The 16,098-nt window shown below is 40.7% G+C and overlaps 1 protein-coding gene and 1 long non-coding RNA gene across 3 annotated transcripts; one reads left to right on the forward strand and one right to left on the reverse strand.

The window, feature by feature from the left end:
• Positions 1 to 5,988: 5,988 nt before the first annotated feature.
• Positions 5,989 to 9,421, reverse strand: LOC136422977 (uncharacterized). Of its 2 annotated transcripts, none has more exons than XR_010753702.1 (2): positions 9,369 to 9,421; positions 5,989 to 7,202 (listed from the first exon to the last, which is right to left on the reverse strand). It is a non-coding gene; the product is annotated as an uncharacterized lncRNA (long non-coding RNA). The 2 variants fall into 2 exon arrangements; XR_010753701.1 differs by having other exon boundaries at positions 9,364 to 9,421.
• A 1,085-nt stretch (positions 9,422 to 10,506) lies between these two features.
• LOC136423539 (tumor necrosis factor ligand superfamily member 10-like) lies at positions 10,507 to 14,697 on the forward strand. The gene is made up of 4 exons (XM_066411747.1): positions 10,507 to 10,896; positions 11,607 to 11,649; positions 12,294 to 12,404; positions 13,340 to 14,697. Exons 1-4 carry the CDS (start codon positions 10,618 to 10,620, stop codon positions 13,750 to 13,752), a joined length of 846 nt encoding a protein of 281 aa, XP_066267844.1. The 5' UTR covers positions 10,507 to 10,617; the 3' UTR covers positions 13,753 to 14,697.
• Positions 14,698 to 16,098: the final 1,401 nt, after the last annotated feature.

Raw genomic sequence — 16,098 nt, forward strand, 5'->3', positions numbered from 1 at the left:
AACATGAAAGGTTGTTTTGCAGACTCCCATGGAAAATTATGTCTATGCACTACAAGTACTGTACATTGAAATCTATAGTTCTGGACTGAAAAGATGAATCGTCGGTTGTTTGTAAATATATGCAGTCAAACGCACTTAACAGGATATTGGACGAATGATATATCGAAAGACATTTTTTTACTATTGTTTTACTTTTTGGGAAGGTTATCTGACGAATGAAAGGTTTTTAACTCGGCAGAAGACGACAAAAACACTTTCCGTCGGGGTCATTTTTGCAGTTCTTACGTTTGTCGCTAGGATGAAATAAATCGGTTTGTTTGGCCAATATCTTCAAGCAGAAAAGCGGAACAACAAAACTACTGACAGCACAGATAGATCAGCATATCAACTTACTTTTGTGAAAGTTTCATGGAAAAATATTATTTCTTTCTTGTTTTAAAAAGGAAAACGCACTTCGGCGAGTTGCGGTAGAAAATCAAGCTAGAAAGTCCGCCCGGAAGATAGCAGGTGGCACGCGGCCTAGCTTTGCGCGAGACTGGAACATCTAGGATTTGATATCTCACTTAGAATACAACGGATTTCTTTCAAATTTGGATGACGTATTCATGAAAGCTTACTTAGGCATTGTATGGATTCCAAAGCGATGAGTACAATTGGTTATGGAGTAATTAACAGTTGACATTTTGACCATAGATCATATATTCCTGTCACAAATGCCAAATAAAACTTCGCATTTCTCCTGAAGAATTGAGTGCAAACACTCAGCAAGGCAGTGCTAATACCATCGAAATGTCCTTGACAGAGTTATATGGATAATATGTCTATTGCATGATGTAGATCCCTAACGCTACATCATTTTTCCAATATGCCGCACTTTTTAGAGTGGGAATTTTGACCGTGCCCCAAAATGATAGATTCATGGCCTATATCTTCAAGCAGAAAAGCGGAACAACAAAACTACTGACAGCACAGATAGATCAGCATATCAACTTACTTTTGTGAAAGTTTCATGGAAAAATATTATTTCTTTCTTGTTTTATAAAGGAAAACGCACTTCGGCGAATTGCGGTAGAAAATCAAGCTAGAAAGTCCGCCCGAAAGATAGCAGGTGGCACGCGGCCTAGCTTTGCGCGAGACTGGAACATCTAGGATTTGATATCTCACTTAGAATACAACGGATTTCTTTCAAATTTGGATGACGTATTCATGAAAGCTTACTTAGGCATTGTATGGATTCCCAACGGATGACCGCAGTTGGTTATGTAGTAACTAGCAGTTAAATTTCCGATAGAAAATCATACATTTCTAGTAGAAATAACAAATAAAACACATTTCTCCTGTAGGATTTCATGTATCTCGCCTTGAACAAAATCTACGTTCAGGGCGGCCCCTACCTCATTAAAATGTACATTTCTGTGACCGGCATGTCTGGACAGACTCAATGACACCTTTATTGGGCGAATTCGTTAACGTCTTCGAAATTCACAAAAATCTAATTTTTCATTCAGGGGGGCCCCCCTAGAGTTTATTCTATCAAACTGTACATTTCTGTGACCGGCATGTCTGGACAGACTCAATGACACCTTTATTGGGCGAATTCGTTAACGTCTTCGAAATTCACAAAAATCTAATTTTTCATTCAGGGGGGCCCCCCTAGAGTTTATTTCATTAAATTGTACATTTCTGTGACCGGTATGTCTGGACAGACTCAATGACACCTTTATTGGGCGAATTCGTTAACGTCTTCGAAATTCACAAAAATCTAATTTTTCATTCAGGGGGGCCCCCCTAGAGTTTATTTCATTAAACTGTACATTTCTGTGACCGGTATGTCTGGACAGACTCAATGACACCTTTATCGGGCAAATTCGTTGACGTCTTCGAAATTCACAAAAATCTAATTTTTCATTCAGGGGGGCCCCCCTAGAGTTTATTTCATTAAACTGTACATTTCTGTGACCGGTATGTCTGGACAGACTCAATGACACCTTTATTGGGCAAATTCGTTGACGTCTTCGAAATTCACAAAAATCTAATTTTTCATTCAGGGGGGCCCCCCTAGAGTTTATTCTATCAAACTGTACATTTCTGTGACCGGTATGTCTGGACAGACTCAATGACACCTTTATTGGGCGAATTCCTTAACGTCTTCGAAATTCACAAAAATCTAATTTTTCATTCAGGGGGGCCCCCCTAGAGTTTATTTCATTAAACTGTACATTTCTGTGACCGGTATGTCTGGACAGACTCAATGACACCTTTATTGGGCAAATTCGTTGACGTCTTCGAAATTCACAAAAATCTAATTTTTCATTCAGGGGGGCCCCCCTAGAGTTTATTCTATCAAACTGTACATTTCTGTGACCGGTATGTCTGGACAGACTCAATGACACCTTTATTGGGCGAATTCGTTAACGTCTTCAAAATTCACAAAAATCTAATTTTTCATTCAGGGGGGCCCCCCTAGAGTTTATTTTATTAAAATGTACATTTCTGTGACCGGCATGTCTGGACAGACTCAATGACGCCTTTTTGGGGCAGATTCGTTAACGTCTTCGAAACTCACAAAAATCTAATTTTCATTCAGGGGGGCCACCCTAGAGTTTATTTCATTAAAATATACATTTCTGTGACTGGCATGTCTGGACAGACTCAATGACACTTTTTTGGGCGAATTCGTTAACGTCTTCGAAATTCACAAAAGTCTAATTTTTCATTTAGGGGGGCCCCCTATAGAGTGTATTTCATTGAGATGTACATTTTTGAGATCGGCATGTCTGGACAGACTCAATGACATCTTTGTTGGGTAACATAGTTGATATATAAAACTATGTACAATGCACACACAAGACATTAGAAAAGACGATGGAAACAACATAGCAAATGGGTGCAGCTTTAATGAGAAATGCATTGTGGTATATGTAACATAATATATCATGGAGATACATTCTTGGAAGAAGAGTACCTAAAGTATGTGTATTTGATGTAGTACCAGCAGAATTGTACATGGTCTCCAGACTCCAGAGCCATGCAAACATTACTTGTGCCCTCACATGGTCTCTGTATCAAAGAGAGGGGGTATATTCTACCAGTGCTGCATGGAGCCTTACCTAGCGCCTCAGTAGCATGGTATATTTCCTGGTCATGTGTCCTATATGCTGTAGGAGGCACACCAACATTACATATTCTTCTGCACAGTAGTAAGAGAAAATAAAGATAAAGCCTGTGCTTACCCATTTACACAACTGGTGTGCTATATCTAAACCGGTATAGTACATTACCGATGCTCTTAGAGCCATACCAGCATTACCTGTTAGGTGTTGTTGAGTCCCAAGAGCCACACCAATATAATCTGGAAGTTGCCATACCTGTTCCCCAGATCTAAGAACCATGCAAATCTTACCTGGGATACATCAGCCAGTCTTTAGAACCTAGAGCCAAACAAATAGTAAAAAGCTGTCCTTGACAGTAACTGTTAACTAGCCATTTAATAGAAAAATCATGTTGGATTCGCACTCATAACTCAAATATCTATTGTATGTATGAAAAATTCACATGACCTTAAATTCTACATGTAAAAACTAAAATGTTTTAAAAGTTTAAGACTACTGGTAGCATTTTTGGCTATATTGTCAGAACCAAGTAATAGAAGTACCCAACCTTCTGGGACATTTTTATATAAAATGTCACACTATATGTATATGTCTATTATCAAAGTGTATAGGACCATTTGAACTAGAATGTCATAAATGGGCAGGGTTGTAACAAAAATCAACAAATATTTGACCATCTGTTGTGCATGTTGTTACTTTCAAAACAAGTATCCAATATGGGTCCAGACCAGCTATTAAAGCTCAGTTTTACAGCTTATATACTTCTCTATTCACAGAGTGTATGTATACATGTGGGGAAGTGTTTGTCCATTGAAAGTTCTTGGAGGAGGTGGCATTTTCTTTAAAAAGATGCCAGAATTAAACGTTGCCCATCGGGAGGCAATATACATTAGCTATATGTCACAGTAGAGAGTGCAATCCTGGACAATCGGCGACTGTCCTAGGACAGATTGGGATCGGAGTCTGTCCTAGAACCTACGATTATACTACCAGCAGTAAAGATAGCGATCACAATCTGTCCTGGGACAAACAGTGATTCTACTTGGAGAAATTCTGAAAACCATTAGATCAAAATGCTTTGGAAAATATAATTAATCATTGCACAACATTTCAATCAGTTTTAGCACACTACCTACTGTCTACAATCACAATTACTATTTTAGGTGAATAAGTTCATATTTCATAACGGATAAATTCCATGTATGTTTTCTGAAAGAAATTTCTCATCAAGTTATAACAAGGTTAATAATCGGTGAAAGATATCAATTGGATGGTGATCAAATAAAGCAAATTTTGAGGTCTCAAGATGTTACTCAGTGTCTCACCTTTTCAGTACATTTTACTAGTCATTTGCCAAATCTATTCTCCACACAAATATAGACTATTCCAAAATCATCCCATTGCAAAAATGGACTATTCCCAATCACAACATGTGCAAACTTCAAGGGGTATGTACAGGGGGGATAGACTCCGATGATCACCCAAATTCTGTGATTTTTGTGCTAAGATAGACCATCTCCATATTTTGCAAAGTTGGTATTAATATCCCCCCTACCTTCAGTGTAGTTGGTAATAAGTGATAGTATATGCAGTTTTTTTTAGCAAAGCTAAATAAAATCATGGTTTAAAGAATACTGCTGTTTCCTTTATCTTAGCACTTTTTGAGTTTGAATTAGAGTTTGTCCTAGGGCAGATTTACCGGTAGAATTGCTGATTGTCCTAGTACAGATCCCGATTGCAATCTGTCCTTGGTAGGATCACCGATTGTCCTGAATCGCAATGTCTATTCCTACAAATGTGGTTTTTGTAGAGTATCTCTACAGGGGCTGGCTGTAGATTCTGGCCAGCTGGATATGATATTGACCCCATACATAGAGATCTGCTTGGAGGTAATCTACAATATAGCATGGGGTGTGCTTTAACCTATGTACAGCCTAATACACAGATGTATGGGTGTCCTCAGGTTAAGAAGCAAGAATAGCACCCAGGCTAACAGCAGTATGCTGTCCACCAGTTTCTGTAGAATATACATGTATACTCCACTACTGTATAAAGTGGTGCGATGACCTAATGGTAGACTAGAGTGTTCACCTTGCACACAGTAGGTGTTGAGTACAATCACCGGCCGTAACATACTGCTTTTTCAGCTTAGCACTCAGCAACTGGGTATGGAAGTTAAACACACAACATCACTAACAGCGGACGAGTCCCCGCTGCAGAGACTTGCACAAAGTTGAGTGGTCCAAGGACTGCAAATCGGAGAGGCGTGGGAGGACTGTAACTTTAACTAACTGTAAAGCTTGAATTCAATGGGGGAGGGGGGCAGTTATAGCCGACAATAGCTGCCTGTAAGTAACTGTACATACTACAATTGTTGCAGTTGGAATCACAGGCTGTAGCTAATTGCCCTTCTGAGAACAAGGTCAACATTTCAAGTTGACCAGCATTTCAGCCACAAATATCATCTTGCAACATAATGATTATAATGTTAACTAGTGGTACATGTACTTCCGTAACCGACGGTACAATTGTCTTCATAGGGGCCTACAATCCACCTCACCTCCCAGCCTAGCTGTGGAGATTGTTTTCAGCCTGTAGCATTTTGCACACGACCTCTGTTATAGAGCAGCTACTCTGAAGACAATGGATATCCAACAGGGGCACTGGACAAAAATCCAGTGAAGTGTTCTGTATGCAGAAATATTACCGTTGGTTTTATGCTCGTGGTTTTTGCAGTGGCTGCTTCACTGCGAACATTTCTGTCTTCTGCTGACCTACCCCTTGTCTTAGTGGTACATGTATGTACTAGTATTATACATTGTAGATGTTTTTGAGGCACCAGTTAACAAGGCACAAATAGAACACAGACCCGATCTTTGAACATTGAATACAGATTTATTAAGAATATCAAGCCAAGTCAAAGGCTTAATTTACAGTAATATTCCTTGACAGCTTTTTCGTGTGCAATGATCACACAAGCACTGCCAAAAGCAACTGGTCTGTCTATCTGTAGCATCCTTGTCTTGTTATGGTTTCCGACTGGCTCAGTCTTTAAAGGCGCCAATACTAGTGTTTTTGTTACTTTACAGTATCTGTATGCGACTACATACATGTATACTGAGTAGCGCCATTGCGAAATCAAAACCGCCGCTAACACTCCATTTTCTACCTACCACAAAAATCAAATCACCGCAAACTTAAGTCCATTTACAGTACTATTTCTGATCTGTCTGTGATTCTACATGTGGCGTCTAGTTGCAGCAGTTGTCCTTTTGATGTACTTCTCAGGCCTCTTGGTACATCCCTTTTCCATGAAGCTGCAAGATAGAACAAATGTAACTTGTAAGTAAAACTAGATAGCAGTAGATACATAAATCAAATTGCAAGGTACTGGTCTAGGACAACAGGCGTGAATACATGTACATGTACAAATACATTGTTAAATAAATGTACTGGAATAGCAAACAGACAAATGAATGAAGGAGACTCTGCACATAAACTTCCCATGATCAGAAATGATCCCCAAATTATGCTGTTGCAATGCACTTCAAATGAACCTCCAAAATCTTGAGTATCATGAGTAAAACATCAGGGCAGGCCCCCAGGGACACGAATGGGTCCAATATTTTCAAAATTGGAAAGAATTCAAGAATGCAGTCAGAAGCTCTAGCATGTAATTAATGCTCTAGCATGTAAACTGATCATGTACATATATAAGTTAGTACTAGTACTACGGGTTTACGGAAAAGGCAGTGCAGTCTACCACTCCATCTTTTCTGGCACTTAGAGTTAGATGTACTGTATACAAGTGTACCATGAGTAGTGCATTTACACATGGAATGCTTTAAAACTATTTGAGTGCACCCACATTTAAAATTAGTGCACGGCGATATGGGGAGCATAAAGTGCATGTGCATCCAGTACTAAGTATTTCGAGCCCTGGTGTGTGTGTGTGTGTCAGTGTATGTGTGTGTGTTTGTACAATGTGTATAGCTGACAGGCAGTACAGCCTACTACCTACCTACCTACCTAGTCCCTTGACCTCCGGGTCGTTGGGGGGACAAGGTAGCAGTGAAGATGGAGATCTGTCTAGTATAGCCACAGGGAAGAATACAATTTATGAGCTATTCCAAGATCAGGGTATGCCAATAGCTTGCTGCGTCATTATAGCATTCTTACATCACATCTGTAACAACTAACATTCTGTTGATATTTACTATGGTTAATGTGAACAGGGCAACAGTTTATCTATAACTTAGTACAAGCATAAGGTGTTGTCTGTACCCCCGGCCCCCATGCATGGAGGCCCCATTGATGGCAATAGCTACATATCATATACATGTCATTCAAAGCAAGGTTATAGGCAGCCTATACTGCAATTCGTTTCTTTTACTTTTATTGTAACTTTATGTTCACTATTTCAACGATTATCACTCAATGTACAGTGAACTTATCATCACCGTGAAAAAAACTTGTTGTAATCATTTATGATTCCTTCACACATCCTCTCTGTAAAACACTTGCCACGTGCACCACCGTGAAGTTAAAGTTCAGTGAAAATGTCTATTTTCCTTACCCTGAAAGATTCTGCTACCATGAAGTTGATTGAATATAAAGTGAATTAATATTACAGTAACTTCCTTGTTCAAAGCAAATTCATCCACATTTGAATGTACAGTACATCATCAAAGTGCTGCCCCTTCCTTGAGATTCTTAAAAGAGAAGCTTTTTTAATCATTAATTATCACCATTCTCAAGTTCAGCAACATACATCAATAGCTGATAGATTGAATTTTATCACAAACCTGTCAAAAGTGTCATAAGGCTGAATAACTTTCTTGTTTCGTATCTGAGATGGTCTCCACCGGAGACCATAGTTGTTGCTTTTACTTCCAATTTCCTATTGAGGCCTTCCTAACGTAGCTATAGGCTGTAACTTGAAATTGCCGAAAGATTCCTTGCCAAATACTACTGCAACATTCTCAGAAAAAGGCAGGTTAGCCAGCTGCCAGGCCAGGCTACCCTGCCAGACTACCGGTACCCTTTCTGGACCTTAACGCTCTGCATGGGAATTTTCAGAATAGTAGAATTTTCAAAAGGAAAACCTGGGTCAATAGCATTCCCAGCTGAGGGTGAATTGGACGGAAGGCAACAGCGTATGATATTGCTGTTTGGTGGGGGGGGGGGGGGATGTGGTGCTGAAGGAAAAGCCAATAGTGAATACTGAGTCAATTGAAACAAATTTGAATACAATACTCTACTCTGCACTACTCTACTCTAATCAGTGAACACTTTCAAAAACAGACTTGGTAAACACACGCTCATCCCAGTAGTCTACAAATACAAAGCACTAGACTGCCCTCACAAGCCTGGAATCATGATCCAGTAGAGGGATGAGCGGCCTAAATTGGAATATGACCTTCCTACCTGGCCGAAAGGATCTACTCTACTGTACTCTACAATAGAATATACCGGTCAACAAATATCAAGATTGAAGGGGAGGACCTTTGTTTACCAAAACATCAAATTCAAAACATGCATATGGGTTTGTATATTTCTCTGTGGGTTAGCATGTGTGAATGTGTTTGCACAATGTAAACATAGTGTTATTTGTGCTGTTATTTGCTTTCATTGCTCTCTCATCCCATTTTTCTGCATTTATAAATATATAAAATTGATAAGCCCATTCACGGTTCCAACTACACATGTGCAGTGTCAAAGGTGAAGACCCCTGGCTTGTAAACAGTCCTCGTCTCCACATTGTCTAGATTTGCATAACAACGCCCAGAGGGTTTTGTTTACGTCTCAGGGGACTTCACCTTTGACATTGCACATGTGTAGTCGCAACCATGAATGGGTTTATTGACACATTATTCCTCTAGGAAATTCCATTACAGGCCAAGCCCCTATGCATACCCCAGAAAGGGTAACTTACTAAGCCTGGTAGGGTAGCCAGCCTGGCCAGCCTTTTCCGCGAACCCATGTGTCGATTCGACTAGTCTTCTTTACGTACTCCAGTTAGAATATTACAAACCATACCTTTTGTGTTTTTGATACATGTATGATCTGGATGAACGTGGCCAAATTATGAATGAGGCCAGTAACAACAGCAGTGGGCTAAAAAGACCCCCCTCCCTCTTCACACGCACCGGGCATGGTTCGAGCTAGTTAATAGTTGCAGATTATTTAACGAGGATCTGTGCCTATTCAATACAAAAATAATCGGTATAAATGAACCAAAGTTGCTCACCTCACCATGGAACAGGCAGAGTTTTGCTGCTGGACGACCAACGACGATATATGGATCCCATCCTCGTCCACCAGGACCTTTCCGCTCTACGTTACATCGCTCGCGGAAAAGGCCCTGGTAACACGGGGTGGCATCCATGGTTATTGCAGGTCGAGCCTCCAAAACAGCTTCAGCCAATCAGAGGGGTTAAAACCCATTTGCTTCCACTCATCGGAAGCAAACGCGCAAAGAACGCTGGGAAGCTATCAACCAATCAGGTTACGTGTTACGGCTAGCTCATTAATTATTCATGAGCTACAACTGCCGTTTGTGCCAAATAAGGGCTAGCTCATTAACTATTCGTGAGGTACAACTGCCGTTTGTGCCAAATAAGGGTTAGCTCATTAATTATTCATGAGTAAGCCTCGTCGACCTGCAATAACCATGGATGCCACCCCGTGTTACCAGGGCCTTTTCCGCGAGCGATGTAACGTAGAGCGGAAAGGTCCTGGTGGACGAGGATGATGGATCCGGGCGTCCCGATGCGGACCTAAAATTCACCGTTCTGTACTGCTCTCGTGCACTCACGCACCATGCAGATCTCGCGAGCTTTCAGTCCTACAGTCCTGTATCTGTGGTGTCGTTCCATGCCCGGAGAGCCACCTCCCGTCCAGAGCCTACCGTTAACCAATGTCTCTCAAGAGCCAGGAGACGTCTCCTGGCCCAGTTATAACTGGCTAACGGTGGTCACCGTTAACCACTTATAACTGTAAACGGTACTTGTAACGGGTGGTCCAGTACACCTGGACAAAATTCATATTGTTGCTTTTATTTTCTACTTTTCATCATTTTGTAACCTCAACGACCGCTATACAGTGGCGCGTTGTAATTTTAGAAAGGTACAACAACGCCGCATTCTTCATCCAGAGACATTTTAAAACCATCTTTAAACATTTTGAACAAGATATTTGAAAACGTGTTTATGGTCGACCGAACTCACCGAAAACAGCTCCCGTATCCACGACAACCATCATTACCTTTGACAGCGGGCAAATACATTGACCACAAATCCAACAAAGAGGTTAACACAAGTGCAGAGTTCAAACACACAAACTTTCTCATTGGCGGCTACACAGTGATCAACAGACCGCCTATAAAAGGGACGCATACCCGTAAATCCGGCCCCCCTTTCTCGGTCTCGAAGGAAATGGGTGTAAGGGTAAAACAGCTTCCCCTTTGCCGTTGTTTTTTCATCCCGCTTAAGACCAGCGCGCCATGCTATCCACTCCCGAGCCGCCCTACAGTCACTTCGGGTGCGGCCCCACAGATCCGCCTCCCCAGGGTGCGGAGAAAACGGCCAAAACAGGGCAGAAAATTTCACAGTGCCCTGTGATCATCGCAGTGTCTATCTGTTCTGTTGTTAACGTCGCCGTCCTGTCGGCTGTCGCCTGTGTGTGGGTGGAGTTGGAGCGGGAAGTCGAGGATATCCGCCGGTCGTACCTGAAGCTAGAGGATCGGCGGTATGGTGGCCTGAACGAGACCGCACTCGAACTGGTAACTATCATAAAATATCATTGTAGTGTAAGCATGGCTTGTTTTATTTTTAGTTGATTAACGTATAATAGCGTAGTAATATGGCAACAAAGTTAACGCGCATATCCGCGTAAGATATAGCCGGTTAGGCGAGAAATGTGGCGTTCCTAAAAAGCTGCACAAGTAGCGATCAGTAACTTTCAATCAGGCTAAAGTCCAAGGTACTACTACTCGTACTGGGTTATGTTACCATGTTCTGTCCACGGAAGAAAATCTAATACTTAGTAGCCTTGATTGAAAATATTTTGATTTTCTAATGCATAACCTTCATGTGGCATCAACGACTCAAATAAGACAGAGAAGTAAAAGCCCTATGACTCAACGACGAAGCTTGAGATAGCGTTGTTTTGCTGCAGGGGACTTCCAATGTTCCCCACAAAAACAAGTCTGAGCAAATATTTGGTGTTCTGCTATTGTGGACCTTCATGCCTTGTTAACTAGTTCAGGGAGTTCATAAGGCCATGGAGTATTGACTTTGCTGGCATGAGGCCAAATCTAGTTCAAACACTTGTTGTTGACTACAAAAATGTACATGGCGAGGAAAAGGGACTTTGCGCTAAACATCATTTGAGTTTCCGTCAAACTGTTACGTTTTGTGTCGTAAGTTGTGGGAAATCTTGGATGTCCTCGCGGAAGTCGGCAAAAATAACACGTTCCTTTCACCTTTATAGGCAGTGGAAAAACACCTTACTGACCTGCGAGAGAAGGAGGAAGGTCAGTAGGTGTGAAAAATGAGATGGCTTTTCTGTTGACAATCTTTTAGAGAAATCTAACTTCCTCTTCTCAGATAATGTTCTCCGTCGATAGTCTCTGAATGCATTTATAGTATCCTGTTATTCATGCAAACTCTTTCTTTACAGCTAAACTGATTACATATCCATGTACCTCGATAACAAAAAGACTTTGGAATTCTAACTTTTCTTCCAAGTGATTCCAGTTCTGTTTGACTGATTGAATTTCATTACATCACTCTCTGTGACACCAGCAATGATCAGCTCCAGTCTCTTGTTTTTAAATAGGAAGAGCACAAGATCAAAAGTAGAAAAGCACCCAAGCACTGCCCGTTTATCTTAGCCAATGTATAATCCATTTTCTTGCATATACCACTTGCTTTCAAAATCTAAAAATATCTATTGTTACGTCAGTGTATGACGCCTTATAGCTTGCCGTTTCCAACTTTAAAACATGTACAAAAGCATAAGTTTCGTGAAAGGATCAAAATCCTGTTGCGATTATCGATTAAACGAAATGCTTTGTCAACTTAGCAGAACATCTACAACTATGACTGTCGAAAAAACAAAAGAACAGATCATAATCAAATATGATTGGAAATTGCTCATCGAGGTTCATTCTTACAGGGACAGTCTGGCTTCCAACAGACAGGGAGACTCCGTTCGGAAACGTGAGCCGCAGGACCCACAAACCCACAGCACATCTCACGGGGAGCCCCCAGGCTGACTCTCTATCAGGTACGTCAGGAAGCCCAAATATTAAGACTGGGCACTATACAAACTCCTTTCTAGTCGACTTTTCTTTTCTCTGTTATGTTTGACGTTTGTAGTGACCCACATTTTTGACATGAGTTTTCTTATGATTTACCCATTGATATGCAAATTCACTTCTTGTTTATTTATATTTGAGTTTGGGTCATTGTTTTGATTCTTCATTATCATGTTTTGGCTAAATATTTCTAGCCTATTACGTTATCGTTAATTCAGTTATTATCTAACTCAGGATTTCTGTTTGATGAATAGTTATATTTTTAAGTTAATTCCTGTATTATCTGTTATTATTTGAATTTCTATTGTTGCTATGTACTATTATGTAAGGGGTTGAACCCCCCAGGAATCGTTGAAAAACGCCGACAGGCGATACTGTATTCCTGGTTAAATAAATAAACAAACAAACAAACAAACATATTTGCCGTGTCTCTGACGTCTGTCAGGTTTTGTTGCTTTCTTTCTTCTCTTGAGCATTGTAGTAGGTTGAATCTTAATGCCAAGATCATAATAAAAGAAGCAAATGGTGTTGCTCTTCAACTGTATCAGGGAACTATGTGTGAGTGCATGCGTGTGTGCGTGCGTGTGTGCGTGCGTGCGTGTCTGTCTGTCTGTCTGTCTCTCTCTCTGTGTGAATGTGTGTGTGTGTGTGTGTGAATATGTGTGTATGTGTGTCTTTGTGTGTGTGTGTGTGTGTGTATGTGTGTGTGTGTGCGTCTTTGTGTGGGTGTATGTGTGTGTGTGTGTGTGTGTGTGTGTGTGCGTATTTGTGTGCATGCGTGTGCATGTTTTTCAATTCTTGTATGGAAGAAAATGTTTCTTCAATTGCATAAGAATACAACAGAGTGCATTAGTCAAAAGAGATAGTCGCATTAAACATTTTGGACGGTTTCTTGTTTTTGCAGATGGCAAAAACGGCCTCAGCAAGATCAAATCGTGGGAGACGAGACAGGGGCTGGCGACCCTCGCCAACGGGATGAGGCACAGAAGAGGGCATCTCATCATCCCTACCGACGGGCTGTACTTCATATACTCCCACCTGTACTACCGCTTCTTAAACCCCGAACAAACACAGAGTAAAACCTACCAGCTCATCCACTACACATTCAAACAGAACTCCTACCCGAAACCGCTACAGATTATGAAGAGCGCGAGAAACACCTGTTGGTCTAAGAATGTAGAGTTTGGGTTGTACACGTCGTACCAGGGCGGGGTGTTCAGGCTGCGAAAAGGGGATAAAATTTGGGTCGCGGTGTCCAACATGTCTATGGTGTGTTTGGAAAAAACGTCCAGCTACTTTGGGGCGTTCATGATATAGACATGTTTTATGGGTGCCGACACCATCATTACGAGTTTACGCTAACTCTCATTAGTTTTTCTTTTTTTAACTTACAGTATAAGAGCGAGTGTAGACTAAACAAAGGTAGTTCCCAGGCCAATAACAAGTCACAACCCCCAAAGAACATCTAAAAGTTGGACTAATAACGACTGTCCTTTTCGATATGTTTTTCTATAGGCACTGGCAAAACCTTACTAAATGCCAAGCCTGGTTGTCTTCTTCAAAACTCGGTGTGTCAAAACTGCACACGATGGCACTTAATAGCAATACAGAGAAGACTGTTTGGACTTTGATACTATCACATAAGTCCCAGACTGTTGATGTAAACAACTATAGAGTGACTGAAACAACTATGAAGTGCATTGAACGTTGTTTCAATGACCGACGTGAAGCTTAAAAGACCCCAATAATTAACGTGTGCATTTGTCGAGCATATGTCTCATGCTCTTAACATGTTATTCGGCCATTTATGCCAAACATAAAACAAACAAACAAAGATTTTGTTTACCCACTGATGCTGCTCTTTTGTATATTTTTTATATAACCTTCCCCAGGAGGCAGGCAGCTAGACTTGAAATGTTTGCAAATTGAGATATATTGTATATACGTTTTAACCGATACAATCATTAAGACGTCAATCTAATTATAATACTAACAATCGTTTTCTACATTTTGTAACAATGATATCAAAATGACTATGCAATAAAAGCGTATTGACTTACAACTTTCATCTGAATCTACCTATTCAAAAGGATATTGGGGGGATATTCTTTCTCATAAACGTCGATGACAACATGACAATAACGCCACTGTTAGCTTATGGTCTCTACCACAGAAACCCTTAAAGATATGCCCACAATTCATAATCTCAATAATCTTCTGTAACGTTGAATGATTTTCAATAAACAATTGTTTCACCATCAACGCCGTGTTTGTCTAGTAATCAGATGTGGCCTTTGGGTAGGCTGTCTGTTCCTATTACAAAAGAAGACAGTGCTTTCAGCTTTTGTATGTCAACTGGTGTAATTTGTTCTGTGCACAATATCAATGTGCTTCACTGGTTTTTTCTTGTGTATGGCTCAAACATCATCAATTTGGGTTGTTAATTGGAGCATGAATGCCCCACGTCATCTGTTATGGCACTGTTTTCTGGCTATCGATATAGATTACTGTCATAAAGATTCAAACCGGTTGATCGCCATAAACTGGTAATGCTTCGGTTCCATTTCCAAGGCGGGGACCAGCCGAGCTGTTTGCTAAAACGAAAAACAAAAAATGCACATCACGAAAATACACAATATATGTTTAGGAGTAATCTTTTTAACGTTTTGTGTCGTTTGTTGTCTTTCATATCATATTTTTTGTTCCCACAAGCTGCCCGGTCGGGCTCAGGATAGGAAATGGGACCGAAGTATAACCCGTTCGACAGCGCTGATAGGACAGGCCGTTCAGTTCTGTAACTTTGATCGTACTGAAGACCTTTATTGATATATTGTGCGACAATTGTACACGGTACAAAATATGACATACGGCAACAGCTATTAAAAATAGTAAAAAATCGAGGTATAGAATAAAACTTAACATCGTCAATAGAGGGGCAACATTTGCGAGCAAATGCAGAATGTAGTTGCGTATCAACATGTTTGTTTAAGGTTAAGTTTGCAGCCGAAGAAGTTATTTCTTTGGTTCGATAAGCTGGCTGCACAGCGGTAGGTCAAAGTGAAAAACAACTTCTTCCCCTCAAAATTTACTTAAACCAACGAAAAATGTTGATGCGCAACTCACTTGAATATACGCACAAGTGTGACAGGGCCCTAACGCTGTGCACGCCGAAAATCATTTGTCATTTCCCATGTAAAGACGTTGGCTTTTAAGAGCTTGATAATGGCGTATCTCATCCGGCTAAACTCTACAAATATCAAGTTGCACCAAATTAAGACTGATGTAGGCTTAGACCAACTAGGAGGACCAGACAAAGCTTGATTCGGTGCTTGCGCGATGGCTAACAAATTAGTAAGGATCGTATGTATTCCGCGTAATGGATCGTATGTATTCCGTAAAACTCGTATGTTTCTGCGTAATGGATCGTATGTATTCCGTAAAGTTTGTATGTTTCTCGTAATGGATCGTATGTATTCCGTAAAACTCGTATGAATTCCGTAAAATTCGTATGAATTCTTTGGAGCCCCTGCAATTAAACTTTTACCCTGGGCACGGCATCGAAAGACTGCTAGCGGTTGAAGCTGCAAAAAAAATTCAACATCGTGCCGTATCAGGTAGCTAGATTTGCTACATGTTTACCAGTCCACAGGGAAATGTCAGCAT

The sequence above is a fragment of the Branchiostoma lanceolatum genome, chromosome 17 (assembly GCF_035083965.1).
Source record: "Branchiostoma lanceolatum isolate klBraLanc5 chromosome 17, klBraLanc5.hap2, whole genome shotgun sequence".
NCBI classification, from domain to species: Eukaryota; Metazoa; Chordata; class Leptocardii; order Amphioxiformes; family Branchiostomatidae; genus Branchiostoma; species Branchiostoma lanceolatum.